We start from the raw sequence: 14,826 nt of genomic DNA on the forward strand, positions 1-14,826 counted from the left end.
GGTCGTGTAAACACGGGCCTGATATTTTATAAAAGCGAGAGTGTGACATCTGAATAGTTAGCTGCCGGCTCGCTTATTGCTCAACGCAATCCCACCGATGATTAATGGACGAGCGGTGACACTCAGAGCCGAAGCCCCTCAGAGCCGCATAAATCAACGCCTGTTTTCTTTACAATGATGTGGCACTTAGAGGGGGGAGACAAGGGGAGGAGGGGAGACAAGGGGAGGAGGGAGAGACAAGGGGGGGCAAGGGGGAGGAGGGAGACAAGGGGGGCAAGGGGAGGAGGGAGACAAGGGGAGACAAGGGGAGGAGGGGGGCAAGAGGGGCAGGGGAGACAAGGGGAGACAAGGGGAGGAGGGGAGACAAGGGGTGGGGGCAGGGGAGACAAGGGGAGACAAGGGGAGGAGGGGGGCAAGGGGTGGGGGGCAGGGGAGACAAGGGGAGGGACAGGGGAGACAGGGGAGACAAGGGGGTGAGGGGGGAGACAGGGGAGAGGGAGAGAGGAAGGGGGGAGACAGGAGGAGACAAGGGGGGGGGACAGAGAGAGAGAAAGAGAGAGACAGATAGAGAGAGAGATAGAGAGACAGAGACACAGAGACAGAGATAGAGAGACAGAGACAGAGACAGAGACAGAGACACAGAGACAGAGATAGAGAGACAGAGACAGAGACAGAGAGACAGAGACACAGAGACAGAGAGAGAGAGAGACAGAGAGACAGAGACAGAGACACAGAGACAGAGACAGAGACAGAGAGAGACAGAGACAGAGACAGAGATAGAGAGACAGAGACAGAGAGAGAGAGAGAGAGCTTAAAGAAAAGACCGGATGACAAAAGGAGAAAGGACGTCTGAAGTGGAGAAAAATCATAAAAAACTGACTATAGGTCCTAAAAAAATGAAGCTCTATCTTTGAGTAAAATGTAAGTAAATTAATTAAAAACATAAATGTGCTTTGTATAGACTCAGACTGCTTTTTTTAATGATTTAAAATGATTAAATCTGACTAAATTGCTTAATTTATTCAGATTGTCTCAACCTGATATTAAAGTGCTGCATTTAATGCAATAAATCACCTTAAACTAATGTAATAAAAACACACAGAAATTACTTTAAGTCACTACGTTTTTGGCATTATTATTTGTGTGGGGAGGTAAAGGACAACTCACAGAAGAAAAAGGGTGTAAAAATACAGAAACACGAGAAAAGGGAGCAAAACAGTGGAAAAAAAGAGGTGAATATGGGAAAAAAGAGCAGCAGGGCTCATACACATTTAAAAATTAAATTAAATTTTTTTATTAAAAATTAATTAATTTTTTTTCTATTATTTTTTGGGGGGTAATTCATATGCATTTTTACCAAAATAAAATTCCAGGAGATACAGGCAAATTTTCAAGAGCATATGCTCTCTGAAAGGACCATCAAAATGCTTTAAAGGTTCTTTTCTCATTATTCTATAATATCTTTTTAAATCTATAATATTTTTTAAAAATAGTAATTCATTCAGAACAGGATTAGAACTTTTATCTCTTTAACTCTTATTTTTATTTTTTTTACTGCTGATTTTTCTAGAAAAAAATGGACCTTTTTTTCTTTAAAAAAATATTTTGCAATCTTTAAACAACTTTTTTACGACTTTTTTTCTCCTTTATATTTTGGTGATTTTTTACCTTTAAAGATTATTGGAAATTTAGAGTAGAAAAACTGGTGATTTTTTTTTTTTTGCTGTGATTTTCAGCGATGCCTGCGGGGTTCTGAACGCATGCTGTCCCGAAAAATTAACCGAAAATGACACCTTTTATCACAGGCAGACACAAATATAGTTTCACAATCATCATTTTAAACCTTCGTATCCTGTTTAACCCCGCGACACCTCAGGAGCGTGGCAGGGCACCTCTTCTTTTTTCCCTACAGGAAGAACAAAAGGTCTAAAAAAATGACAAAAAGGGGAAAAAGGGAAGGAAAAATGGACAGAAGAAGGTGAAAACAGAAGAGAGAGAAAATGAGACAAAGTGAAAGCTGCAAAACTGAGAGACGGAGAGACTAAGAGAAGAAAAAAGGGTTAAAGAAAGAGAAAAACAGAGAGGGAAGGCAGAAAAATGAAGGAGAGGAAGAGTGGTCGAGAGCGATAAAGAGGGAGGAAGAGGAGGAGGACAGAGGGAGAGAAGAGGGCAGATAGGAGAGGCGACTGCAGGGAGAGATGGAGGGAGAAAAACAGAAAGAGGAGGAAGAGATTGATGCAAAAAGAAAAGAGGAAAAATGTGGGTCCAGTTTTCCAGCTGTTTAACGTCAGTAACAGTTATTAGTTTGTCAGATAAGCTCTGTGTGTGTGTTTACTTTAGACTTAGGCCGACTAAAGCCCCACTTAGTGCTCTCTGTGTGTGTGTGTGTGTCTGTGTGTGTGTGTGTGTGTGTGTGTGTGTGTGTGAGAGAGGGAAAAAGAAAAGGAAAGAGCGAGCCAGAAAGAGAGAGAGAGAGAGAGAGGTGTGTTTTTACACCAGAGCCAAATATTTAGCTGAGATGAAGTAGACAATGAAATGTGTGAGAGCCATCACACACACACACACACACACACACACACACACACACACACAGACACACACAGACACACACACACACACAGACACAGACATATACACACAGACGCACACACACACAGACACAGACACACAGACACAGAGACACACACACCCACACACACACACACACACACACACACACACACACACACACACACACACACACACACACACACACACACACACACACACACACACACACACACACACACACACAGACACAGACATATACACACAGACACACACACACACACACACAGACACAGACATATACACACAGACACACACACACACACACAGACACAGACATATACACACACACACACACACACACACACACAAACACAAACACACACACACACACACAGACACACACACACACACACACACACAGAAACACACACCCACACACACACACACACACACACACACACACACACACACACACACACACACACACACACACACACACACACACACACACACACCTCTGCAATGATTTGTTGGAGGATTGTTGACCATAACACCATAAATTGGTGTAATTTTTAAGTTTTCTATAAAAGTTCTGAAAGAAGAAAAAAACTGCCATTTTTTAAAAAAAATTTCTGTAAAAGTTGCCAAAAAATTAAAAAAGAAAATCTCACACTTTGAAAGAAAATATGCCCACAGGTTCAGAGGGTATTTTTTGTTTTTTAATAAATTCGTCATTATGTTAAATTATTGTAATTTCGTGTTTTCCACACAGCACACTTCCACGATTTTTCCTAAACTTTCTGTGATTTTCTAAACTTTTTTTCATGACTTTTCCAGGCCTGGAAAATGCAACCGTGATTAACCCATTAACACAATAAGAAATCATAAAAAAAGCAAAAAATAGTCAAAGCCGTGGACGAAAACCAAAACTAAGCCGCACCTTTCCAGACGAACTTCACCCTTACAGTGAGGAGGTGGAGGCGCCCGGCGAGGCCTCTGCGTCCTGACAGCGCTCGTATTTCACTGCAGATAATAGTAGTTTTTCTGTGCTGGGACGTCTGGCGCGCTGGAGGCGCTGCACGTTTTTTATCTGCTGCTGGAGACGAGCTGACAGTGTTAGGACATTCAACAGCTCTGTTTAAAGACGCAGAGCGAGCGGAGGAAACCGAGCGCAGGACGGCCGCCATCCGTCAGCGCACATCACGCCACGAACACGAGGACAGCACGTATGTGGTCGACGTGTTTAACGCAAAGAGACTTAAATTAAGTTTTGTTAATAAAAAGCATCAATGCTGAAATGTACAAATGACACACGAGTTAAAGTTGTGCTGTTACAGCAGTTAGAGCAAATTACACCAAATTATTAACCCTTAGTTTGCTGCATTCTAAGTGCTTTTTTGATAATTGTGTGTTGATGCATGTGTGATAAATGTAGTCCAGATTGTGTGTTTGAGTGTAATCAGTGAATTTGCAGCTCAGCTCCTACAATAAGTCTAAAATACACTGTGGAAACTAAATAGTTACATTCAGACTGTTCAGGTCCAAAAATGCTCCATTGAAACTCATTCAAACTGACATTTTTGATCCCACAGCCATCAGAGCAGAAAAACAGGACTTGTATTATTTCTGGGTGTCATTCTGGGCTTTTGACTCTGAATTTGTCATTTTGACTATTTTCCACCTGATGAGGTCATTTTGACCATATTTGGCATATGGAGGAAATACATGCTATTTCCACTAGGTGACCTGTCACAGTCAATGTAGCTGCTGATCACTGACATATCCCAGACTGTCAGCAGCTACACTCACACACTGACATATCCCAGACTGTCAGCAGCTACACTCACACACTGACATATCCCAGACTGTCAGCAGCTACACTCACACACTGACATATCCCAGACTGTCAGCAGCTACACTCACACACTGACATATCCCAGACTGTCAGCAGCTACACTCACACACTGACATATCCCAGACTGTCAGCAGCTACACTGACACACTGACATATCCCAGACTGTCAGCATCCACCAAATAAAAAACCTGCTTTTCATGAAGCATGTCGAAATCAGTTCATTTATTGTATTTTTTTCATCTAAAAACATAGTGGCATGAAAAAAAAGCTGGCATTTAAAGAGTTAAAATTCTGAAAATTAATAATTATTTGATATTTATGATTAGGACTAATAATAATAATAATAATAATAATAATAATAATAATGATGATGTCAATGAAAGTAAAAAGTCATATTAATGTATAATATTTTTATAGCCTGATTTTGAAAAGAGCGTTTAGTGCGCAGACAGTATGAGTGTGAGTATTTGACACTGCACAAAAAATAAAAATGAATAAATAAAAAATAATATTAATGTGTAAAAATCAATGTTGCTGCTAATCACTGACATATCTCAATCTTCTGACGATCAAAAAATAATAATCTACTTAGCGTGTAGTTTATGTAAAAATATTTTTTTAGTGTTTTTTTTCCATTTGTGGCATCATACAAAAACTTGGCATTTAAAGGGTTAAATTCTGAAAATTAATGAATATTTGATATTTATGCTTAGAACTGTTTGTTAAAATATTAACTCAATGAAAGTAGAAAATTATATTAATGTATAACATTTTTTAAAGCTTGATTTTGAAATGTTGAGGAAATGTAAAAATGAAAACCATCTAAAAACAAACCTCACAGACCCCAAAATCTCAGAAAAATCTTATTCTGGATTTAGAATAAAACTCTTTTGAGTCTTTTAACCCCTTATGCCCCTCTGTGTTCACGGACAGTACCTGTTTGAATCTGGCCAGCTCTTTTAAGGCGCGCCCCCACTGCTGCTTGTAGTGCAGCTTTGACTTTGTGGTCGACTCCAGTTTCCTCTCCAGCTCCACCTTAACAACCAAAGCGCAAACATCAGCATCACACATCTGGAAAAGCTCCGGTATTTGTTTTTTATTTGTGAAATGAAATCAAATAAGATAAAAATAAAATGAAAGTAAGTTAAAAATAAAATCAAATAAGGTAAAAATAAAAGAAAAATAAGATAAAAATTCAATAAAATAAAATTAAAAATTTAAAATAAAACAGAAACAAGAAAATGTCCAGGTGGGATGACAAAAAAAACCCTGAGGGCTTATCGGAGGATCCTACGTAACACTGAAAATGATGACAGCTGAATATGCATGTCAACAATTTATTAATATTATACCATATATAACATTATATTATAAGAGTTTTAAATCAGAAAGGAGCAAAAGATAATTTGTGTTATTAAAATGTGTTATTATACATAAACATTTGACTTGTAGAGAAGCAGCTTCATCTTTGACATTTTCCACCGCCGAAAACTGTTCAGCTGCAAATAATATCCAACTTTTGTCTATTTTTTCTTTGCTTTTTTTGTTGTTGACTGATTTAAAGTTCTCATAAGTACAATTTGTACATGTTATTGTGTTCTGGGTATTTTCTATATTTTTACATGTTACTGTGTATTTTCTTATGTTTTTATTGTGGTTATCGTTGTTTGTAAGTTTTCTTATAATGCCGTCTCCTTTGAAAAAGAAAAAAACAATAAACAATTATAAAAAAAGAAAGAAAGAAAAAAATCTATATTTAACTTGCCTGGTTTAATATGGATTGAATAAAAATAAATAAGTTTAAAACAAATTAAGTTAAGTTTTCTGTAAAAATAATAGTGAAAAAAAAATTAAAAAAACAAAAATTATTTAAAAAAAAAAAAAGAAATAAAAAAAAAAAAACATCTTAAACTTACCTGGTTAAATTTGGGTTCAATAAAACAAATGTAAAAAGAGTTATGGTGAGTAAAAACAGATTACCTTCTCCAGAGTGAGCAGGTTGATCTCTGACTGCAGTCTGAATTCGGGTCTGACGTTTTGTTGTTCTCGGTAGAGCTGGAACTCTTTCTCCAGCTGTTTGTACCGAGACTCTCCGTCCGCAATCTGAACACAAAAACAACATTATTAAAATTATGATTGTAATTAAACTCAGTTAGACAAACAGCCGTCTTCTCTGTCTCTGTCTCTGTCTCTGTGTCCACCTGCTGCAGCAGCCGGCCTCTCTCCTCCTCCATCAGTCGCACTTTGTCTCTCTCCAGCGCCACCCGGTGGTCGCAGTCCTGCTGCAGCCTCCTGCTGCTCTCCTGCAGCTCCCTGTGCGTCAGATCGTGTTCGGCTCGCAGCTCCCTCTGCAGCCTCTGAGTCTGAAAACCCAAAAACAGCGTCTGTAAAAACACTGAGCTGCTTTTTGGTCAGAAAAGTGAGAAATACTTTGATAATTCTGTTATTCTGAGTGTCATTTAAAGTTTTCAGGACCGATTTTAGACTTTTTATCTTAATGTTATTGGTGGTAACCAAACTGTATCTTTACACTGTATTTTTTAAAAATTATTTTAGGATGCCTTTTAACATAAGAGGGGCTAATCGGTGCATTTACACTGATTAATTTCACTGGTTAATTTCTAATATTGTATATAAGTCTGGAGTCTGACCTCCAGCTCGGCCTCGGCCAGCTGCTTCTCTCGTCTCTCCAGATCACACAGAGTCTTCTGAAGCCGCTCCTCCAACACGTTATACTCCGCCTCCTGCACACGCACACAGAAAACACGATAACTTCATTATACGGTTATTGAATTATTCAAATGATTAAATTCAGATGTTGCATCACGAGTGTGTGATGAGGAAATCTTGCAGTTTTTCACTCACTTGTAAAAGTGAGTTTAAGGAGTGATTGAAAGTGTGTTTTTGTGCGATTTGTCTGATAAAAAAACTTCCTTAAGTTAAAATTAGCTCCAAAATCCATCTACAATAATATTAGTATTTTATCTGAATTATTTATTGTTTTTATACTAAAAAAAATAAATAATAAAATAAAATAAAATAAAGGTGACATCATATAAAAGCAAGTCTGTAAAAGTGAGTTTTAAGGAGTGATTTAAAGTGTGTTGTTTTTGTGTGATTTGTCTGATAAAAAACTTCCTAAAAAGTTAAAATTAGTCCATAATCCATCTCTGATAATATTATTATTTTATCTGAATTATTTATTGTGTTTATACAAAAAACATAAATAATAAAATAAAATAAAATGAATTAAAATAACATGAAATGACATAAACTGTAATAAAAAATAAAATCAAAATAAAATAAAATAAAATAAAATCAAAATAAAAGTGACATCACATAAAAGCAAGTCTATAAAAGTGAGTTTAAGGAGTGATATAAAGTGTGTTGTTTGTGTGTGTTTTGTGTGTGTGTGTGTGTGTGTGCGTGTGTGTGTGTTTTGTGTGTGTGTGTGTGTTCTGTGTGTGTGTGTGTGTGTGTGTGTGTGTGTGTGTGTGTGTGTGTTTTGTGTGTGTGTGTGTGTGTGTGTGTGTGTGTGTGTGTGTGTGTGTGTGTGTGTGTGTGTGTGTTTTGTGTGTGTGTGTGTGTGTGTGTGTGTGTGTGTGTGTGTGTGTGTGTTCTGTGTGTGTGTGTGTGTGCAGGTTGTGGACTCTCACCTTCTTCTTCACCAGAGCTTCTCTCTCGCCGTCTCTCCTCCTCCACTCCTCGGCGAGAGCCTGCATGTGGCTCAGCTCCTTCTTCCTCAGCTGAAACAAACACACAGGTTTGTACATGGATATAAATATTCACACTTTCATTTGTGTTCAATATGAGACGGTCGACACGAAGGGTTAAACACCTGTTATATAAAGTCAAACACCACAGTTCGCGTCTCACAGGAGCTCCATGTGAAAGTTTGCGCTTTAAAAAATGAAAACGTCATGAATTATAAACATTACCGCTTCATGTTGCAGCATGTTTATATTAACTGTTTGGTTGAGTGTAATTTGTTTTGTATCTCGTCTGATTTTAAGGATCCATACACATTTTTTTCTAATAAATGACTTTGAGGAAATTTTACAGATTGCAGATTCACTGAAAAAAAATCCCTGATACTCCACATCAGCTCTTTTTCTTTAATTAGTAATTACTTTTTTAATATATATAATAATTCAAAATATTTTTAAGCACAAGGGAGGAATTTATAGGGTTTTTTTGGCTTGTGATGATTTTAAATTGCTGTATTTTATATCGATTTTACTGCCGATTTTGGAAGAAAACATTAAGGGATGTTTTCTTTAAAAATAATTAGTTTAGTTTTTCTTTAAAGTTTTGTTTGAAAGGCCGATTTTCTTCAAAGCATTTTGGCCATTTTTGGGGGGGATGATTTTAAAGAAAACATGCAGTTAAAGTTCTTTAAAAAAATTTTGTGATTCTTTTTCTTTAAAAATCACAAAATCTTTTATAACCGCCAGAAAAGCAAAGAGCAGGAATTATCTTTGGATTTTCACATTTCTGACGTCCTTAAACATCACGTGTTATTACACAGGTTTGTGAAAGATTTCCATGACTTTTCCAAAACTTCCATAATATATATTGTTTTTAAAAACTTTTCCAGGCCTGTAAATTGCTATTTGCAATTTCCATGACTTTTCCAGGTTTATCACGACCGTCAGAACGCTGAATTTCTTTCCTTTGACTTTTCAGTTTTAGTTTTGTGTTTACCTGATTATCAAACAGCTCCTCCTGCTCCTCCTTCCACAGCTCCAGCTCCAGCGCCGTGCGGTACTCCAGGGTTTCTCTGGGGGCCAGCGGGGCCAGCGGGTTCAGGCTGGGAGCAGCAGGTCTGGGTGCTGCAGGGTGGGAGGACGGCTGTGTGGGGACGGCAGGTTCAGTCTGATGACACATGAGACAAAAACAGGTAAAACGTTATCCGAAAATGTGGGGGCCACTTTGTTAGGTCCACCTGAAGAGTCTGATCCAATACGACATAAAATTCACCTTTATAGAAATAATAATGTTCAGGTTTGAGAGGTCTTCATTTAACTTCATGCAGGGCTCACACACAAATTTTAAAAACTTTTACATACAAGGACCCAAAATATTTTTTTCTTGGCCCACCAGCTTTTTTCAAACATATAAGATTCAAACTCTATTCAAACTAAATCTCAGCTTCCCAAATGATTTGTTCAAACACCGTTGGAAAAGAGAAGATCCAATAAGTTTCTGGATGAATGGCATGATTTTGTCAATTTAAAAAAAAATCTTTTTTATAAAAGAAAAAATGAGAAAACAAAGCTTACATTTTTCTATCAAAATTGCTAAAAACGAAACAAAGAAAACATTTTTTAAAATAAATTCGCTGTTATGTTACATTAATATAATTTAATTTCTTACACACAACACCATCCCATATTTTTTCCAAAGGTTTCAATGATTTTTAAAAAACTTTTTTCATGACTTTTCCAGGTTTTCCATGACTGTGGGAACCCTGTAAATGTTTATTATTGAGGTTTTAGTTTGCATCATATTGATTGACATCTTACTAATTTTTTGACCAAGTGTGAGTGTGTGTGTGTGTGTGTGTGTGTGTGTGTGTGTGTCTCACCTGTGAAGACTCGGACACGATGACCTCTCTGGCTTTAACCAGCCCGAGGTCCTCCAGCGTTGCCACGTAGCTGAGCTCTGCCACCTTCTCAGCGGAGCTGCAGGACAGAAACAGTCATAAACAGCTGATAACCGACACCACGTGATGCTCCGCTTAGTTTCGTCCTTACCGGTGCGTTTTGAGGACGGGGACGCGGTCCTGGTGAGTCTGTCTCCAGCTCTGCTCCCCTGTTGACGTTGGGACTCGGATCCTCTCGGAGCTCAGCAGGTGAGACAGCTGGACCGAGGCTCGTCCAATCAGCTGGTCTCTGCTGGTGGAGTCTCTGTGCCAGACCTCCACCACCAGAGGAACCCTACGACACACACACACACACACACACACACACACACACACACACACACACACACACACACACACACACACACACACACACACACACAGAGTTCAGTCACAGTACACACAGCAGCTCCATCGCTGATGTTCGGACACACAGTCCTGCTGCTCCCCCTGCAGGACACAAGTGACTCTACAGGGAGCACAGAGACGACGATCTCACACAGTCTGAGGGAACTCGAAGGGTTACAGTTGCAAGAGGTCTGCACATTTTTGTAAATTTTTCAAAGGGAAGATACGAGTAAACTGGAATTTAGGGGATTTTTTTTTTTTAATAATTTTAATGGAAGTTGCAGACAAACTTCTGCAAACTGCCAAACAAAAGAAAATATATAGTGACATTGAGTGAAGGTCTACTGTCACAATCAATTTATTATTTTTTGTGACAGTGTGCGGGATCTGTCCTGCGCACCTGTTTGGAAATGTACTCTTTTGTTTCAATTTTTATTTAAAAAAAATCATCACTTTTAATGGTGAACTTATACAGGAAACACAAATACTCATGTTTTGGTGAAAAGTATCTCAATGAAGTGAATTAAGACCATGAAGAACATTCAACAGCACTCTTCCATCACATGTACAGAACATTTACCAGCGTACCATCAAATAAAAATCTCTTCTCCTTCCACATGTGCAGCGAGTATATATGTATGTTTTTTATAATATATCAGTTAACCAAAACACAGAAGCCCAAAGTGAAGCACAACATCCAGCTAACGTTGTTAATAAATGCATCTTTCAGTCTGTTTTGTAAAACATTTCTTTGAATCAGGGATCCTGCAGCTAAAGCAGAGTCCGATTCTTTGCTTTTATTTCCCCCGAACTTCCCTTACAAAGTTTGCACCCTGAATATTCCCCGAACCTTAAAACCCTCCACGCCCGTCACAACCGTGTAACACAGAAGCACGTAATCATCAACAGTACCTGACCATCATTAACCCCTTGTGTATGCATATGTTTGACAGCTGGGGCGTCAAACATGCAGGTGTTTCTGTGCGTGTCCTCACCTGAGGAAAGTGTCCCGCAGCTGCTGCGGCAGAGCGGCGAAGTCGAAGGCGCAGTAGGACTGAGGCAGAGACGCCTCCGTGTTCCTCTGCAGCTCCACGGGAGGGTTGGTCATGATGGGAGCCGCGCTGCCGAAAAACGGATACGAATACCTGAAATACAACAACAACACGAACGTCACCGAACAATCACTAAATCAAAGATCAAACCGCTGTGAGGCACCGGACAGAAGAAAAAAAAGGCAAAATTACCCGAAAAATTTCACACGAAACTTTCTTAACCCTTTAAAACCCGGAGTACCATCGCTTTTCTTGTGCTGCTTTCACAAGCATTTAAAAAAAAGAAGAGAAAAAAGATGGCAAAAAGGCGACGAGCAACATCTGTAGATTTAGAAAATAATTTTTAAACGCTAGGGGAAAAAAAGGTTTACGGGGAGAAAAATAAATATCAGGAGAAAAACTATTTTCAATAATCATACGTGAATATTTAAAATTATGTTACAGAATTCTTTAATAATAATAGTACGTTTTTTATTTCATTATTATTTTTATCATGATTATTTATTCTTTCTTTCTTACTCATTTTTAGATTATTCTCTTTAAAATAAACTACTTATGTTATGTGATTGAATTTTTATCAATTTCTTGCTAATTTTTGGATCTTTTTCTCACATTGTTCATTGCCGTCCCGCCATGTTCCTGAAGCTCACGTTTTAAAGAACACTGACAAGCTGTTTTTGACTTTTGTCTTCATCGTTACGATAATAACACCGTTAAATTTGATCATAACTTCCAGGATGTTGAGGAGAAAAAGAGAGAAATGAAGACGCGGTCCTTCACCTGAGCGTGGCGGCGATGGGGTGCGTCAGGCCGAGGTTCCCGAGGCTGCGGAGGTCCAGAGAGAAGCAGTAGTGGTGGGCGGAGGACGGGATGGACACTTTGGGAGCGGAGACGCTGACCGACGACGCTGCAGCTTCTGCTGCGGCTTCGGCGGGACTCTGCGGCGGCTCAGGAAGCTCCGAATCTGCAGCTGCACACAAACAGACACAGTGTTCGTCCTCCTGTTTGACCCAAACTGTCCCGACGAGGTGTTTCCAGCCTCACCTGCCAGCTCCGCCTGCGCTCTGCCGCGCTGAAGCTCCTCCAGAAGACTTTCCACTTCACTCTCCGTATGAGAGGACGAGGGAGGAGGACCAGGAGGACCAGGAGGACCGGGAGGACCAGGAGGACCAGGAGGAGAGGAGTCCGGGGGTTTTCGGAGTGGAGAGGAGCTCTGAGTTCTCTGGACAGCAGGAGGAGGGCTGAAGAGTGTCCCAGCTGCTTCTTTAGTCCCTAAAGACTGGAGACAGGACAGGAGGACATATGAGGTGTTTTAACCCTCAGTGCTCACTTTAATATTACACACACTCGTATCACTCATATCATTAATATTATTTAATTTTTTTGTATTTTTGCTCTCGTTGAGTTCATTTTTTAACCATCAGTCCTAATCATAAATACCAAATATTCATTAATTTGCAGATTTTTAACCCTTTAAATGCCAGGTTTCTGTCATGATGCCGCTATGTTTTTAGATTTAAAAAAAAAAAACCCAAAAACCTAAAAACATTAGAGACAGAATCACTGAGAACTGGAAGATTAAGGAAATTAAAGTGACGAAAGATCTGTGTGCAAACAATGTGTTTGCAGACTTTAATTTAAAGTTAAAGTCTGTTGAGTTAATTTAATTTAATTTAATTTTTTTTAAGGAAACATCTGACATTTCGCCCTCTAATTTTTATAAATATTTACAAATTAGAAAAGTCCCAGTTTCCCCGATAGAAGCACCGATAGAGAAAATGTTTAACAGCCAAATTACCAACCGCTCTTATATGTGAGATGAACTAAACAATGAACTGACAGACGACGGGAGCATTCAACCTAAAAACAACAACGTCCTACGAAATGTCCAACAGCCCACTCCTGCGTGGACATGTCCGACAGCCCACTCCTGCGTGGACATGTCCGACAGCCAGCGTGGACATGTATATCGTGATAAATATCGATATCGACTGATATGAAAAAAATGGTCGTGATGAGACTTTTTTCCCGAATCGTCCCGCTCTAATAGACAGTAACTGCAGTGAACTTTTACACGGATTTCCCCAAAACCTCCACACAGTAAATTAAATTCGGTCGTGAACTTTAGAGAATGTGCGAGATTTGTGATCCACTGATTGTGTGATCTCCAGCTGATCCTGTCGTCTTCCATCACCCCAAACTTGTACTCATTAACCCTTTCAATGTTGACACATTTAATCAAAAAAAGAGCGTTCAGATCTGTACCTGCGGTGCGACCTCCTCCCTCCTCAGGGTCACGGCCACGCCCACAGTCGGCTGCAGGTCTGCGGGCAGAGCCGGCGCCGCCTGTTTGGTGCGTTTCGGAGGCTGGAGTACGAACGCTCCCTCCACCGTCGCCGCCTTGTTCTCCAGATCCGCAGACAGAGCGGCCAGAGCGGAGAGAGCGACGTCCGTGCTGCCTAAAGAGCGATTCCCACAGCACAGGTGGATCTGGGGGGGACAGACGGGGACGAGTGAGGACGCCGTCGGAGACGAACGAGGCGTTAATAATTCGCTCCGACTCTCACCTGTAAACTGGGCTGCTGGGACAGGAAGCTCTGCAGGATCTGTTTGCTGCTGCGGATGCGCACAGAGGCGCGCTCCGGCTCGAAGTCGGGGCTCAGCAGGCTGTGGAAATGCTCGCTGGTGATGTCGTTCCCCAGTAAAGAGTAGTAGAAGAAGAACTCCGACCCCTCCGAGGACAGTTTCATGGTGCTGGGGATCAACTGTGGACAACCAGAATCAGGTTTTAGTGCCAAGAGCATTTAATCATACAAGGAATTTAACTTCATTAACACGGAGGAGGAAAAAAATAAATAACTTTAAATAGAATCAGATAAAAAATACAGAAGCAATATAAAAATATCCTCAGATGTTTTTCAGTTTTCAAACGATCATCAACTGTGAATTTCAACACTTTTACAAACTTTTTTTCTGATTAATTGTTGCAGTTTTAATTCCTCTCAGACCGTTTAAAGCGACAGAGCCGAGGTCGGATACGTTTATATGTGCCGAGAGTTTCTGAAGAAGAAGAAGAAAGCGCTGGCGGCTCGGGCTGCAGGTCATCAGAGGTCACAGTTCTGTTCTCACCTGTTCTAGTTTGGTAGCAAAGGCCACGGTGACGGACAGGACGAACACGTCGCAGCAGAGATCTGCGGGTCCCACCTGATGGTAGCCCTGCTCCGGGACCAGCGTGGCCTCCAGTCTGTCCTGCAGCAGGTCGCTGACTGCAGGAGAACCTGAACCAGCAGCAGAGGGACAACAGGGACCGAACAAAGAGGACAGAGTGTCAAAAAGTTCATTCACACAGACGACAAACGAGCCTGCGGAAAACCACA

General features: G+C 40.1%; 1 protein-coding gene across 1 annotated transcript in view; it reads right to left on the reverse strand.

Moving 5' to 3' along the window:
• The window catches only part of cep120 (centrosomal protein 120), a 44,306-nt gene that overhangs the window by 26,696 nt on the left and 2,784 nt on the right, over positions 1–14,826 (reverse strand). Inside the window, exons 5-18 of the mRNA XM_088076271.1 lie at positions 14,579–14,727; positions 14,017–14,214; positions 13,715–13,939; positions 12,494–12,728; positions 12,230–12,419; positions 11,393–11,542; positions 10,162–10,344; positions 9,993–10,089; positions 9,110–9,280; positions 8,062–8,151; positions 7,057–7,149; positions 6,607–6,768; positions 6,386–6,508; positions 5,342–5,440 (exon numbers count right to left, since the gene is read on the reverse strand). Coding sequence (XP_087932397.1) covers positions 5,342–5,440; positions 6,386–6,508; positions 6,607–6,768; positions 7,057–7,149; positions 8,062–8,151; positions 9,110–9,280; positions 9,993–10,089; positions 10,162–10,344; positions 11,393–11,542; positions 12,230–12,419; positions 12,494–12,728; positions 13,715–13,939; positions 14,017–14,214; positions 14,579–14,727 — 2,165 coding nt within the window. The remainder of the gene's footprint in view (positions 1–5,341; positions 5,441–6,385; positions 6,509–6,606; positions 6,769–7,056; positions 7,150–8,061; positions 8,152–9,109; positions 9,281–9,992; positions 10,090–10,161; positions 10,345–11,392; positions 11,543–12,229; positions 12,420–12,493; positions 12,729–13,714; positions 13,940–14,016; positions 14,215–14,578; positions 14,728–14,826) is intronic.

This window comes from Plectropomus leopardus, chromosome 4 (genome assembly GCF_026936395.1).
Source record: "Plectropomus leopardus strain MGB_pleo_1.0 chromosome 4, ASM2693639v1, whole genome shotgun sequence".
Lineage (NCBI taxonomy): Eukaryota > Metazoa > Chordata > Actinopteri > Perciformes > Serranidae > Plectropomus > Plectropomus leopardus.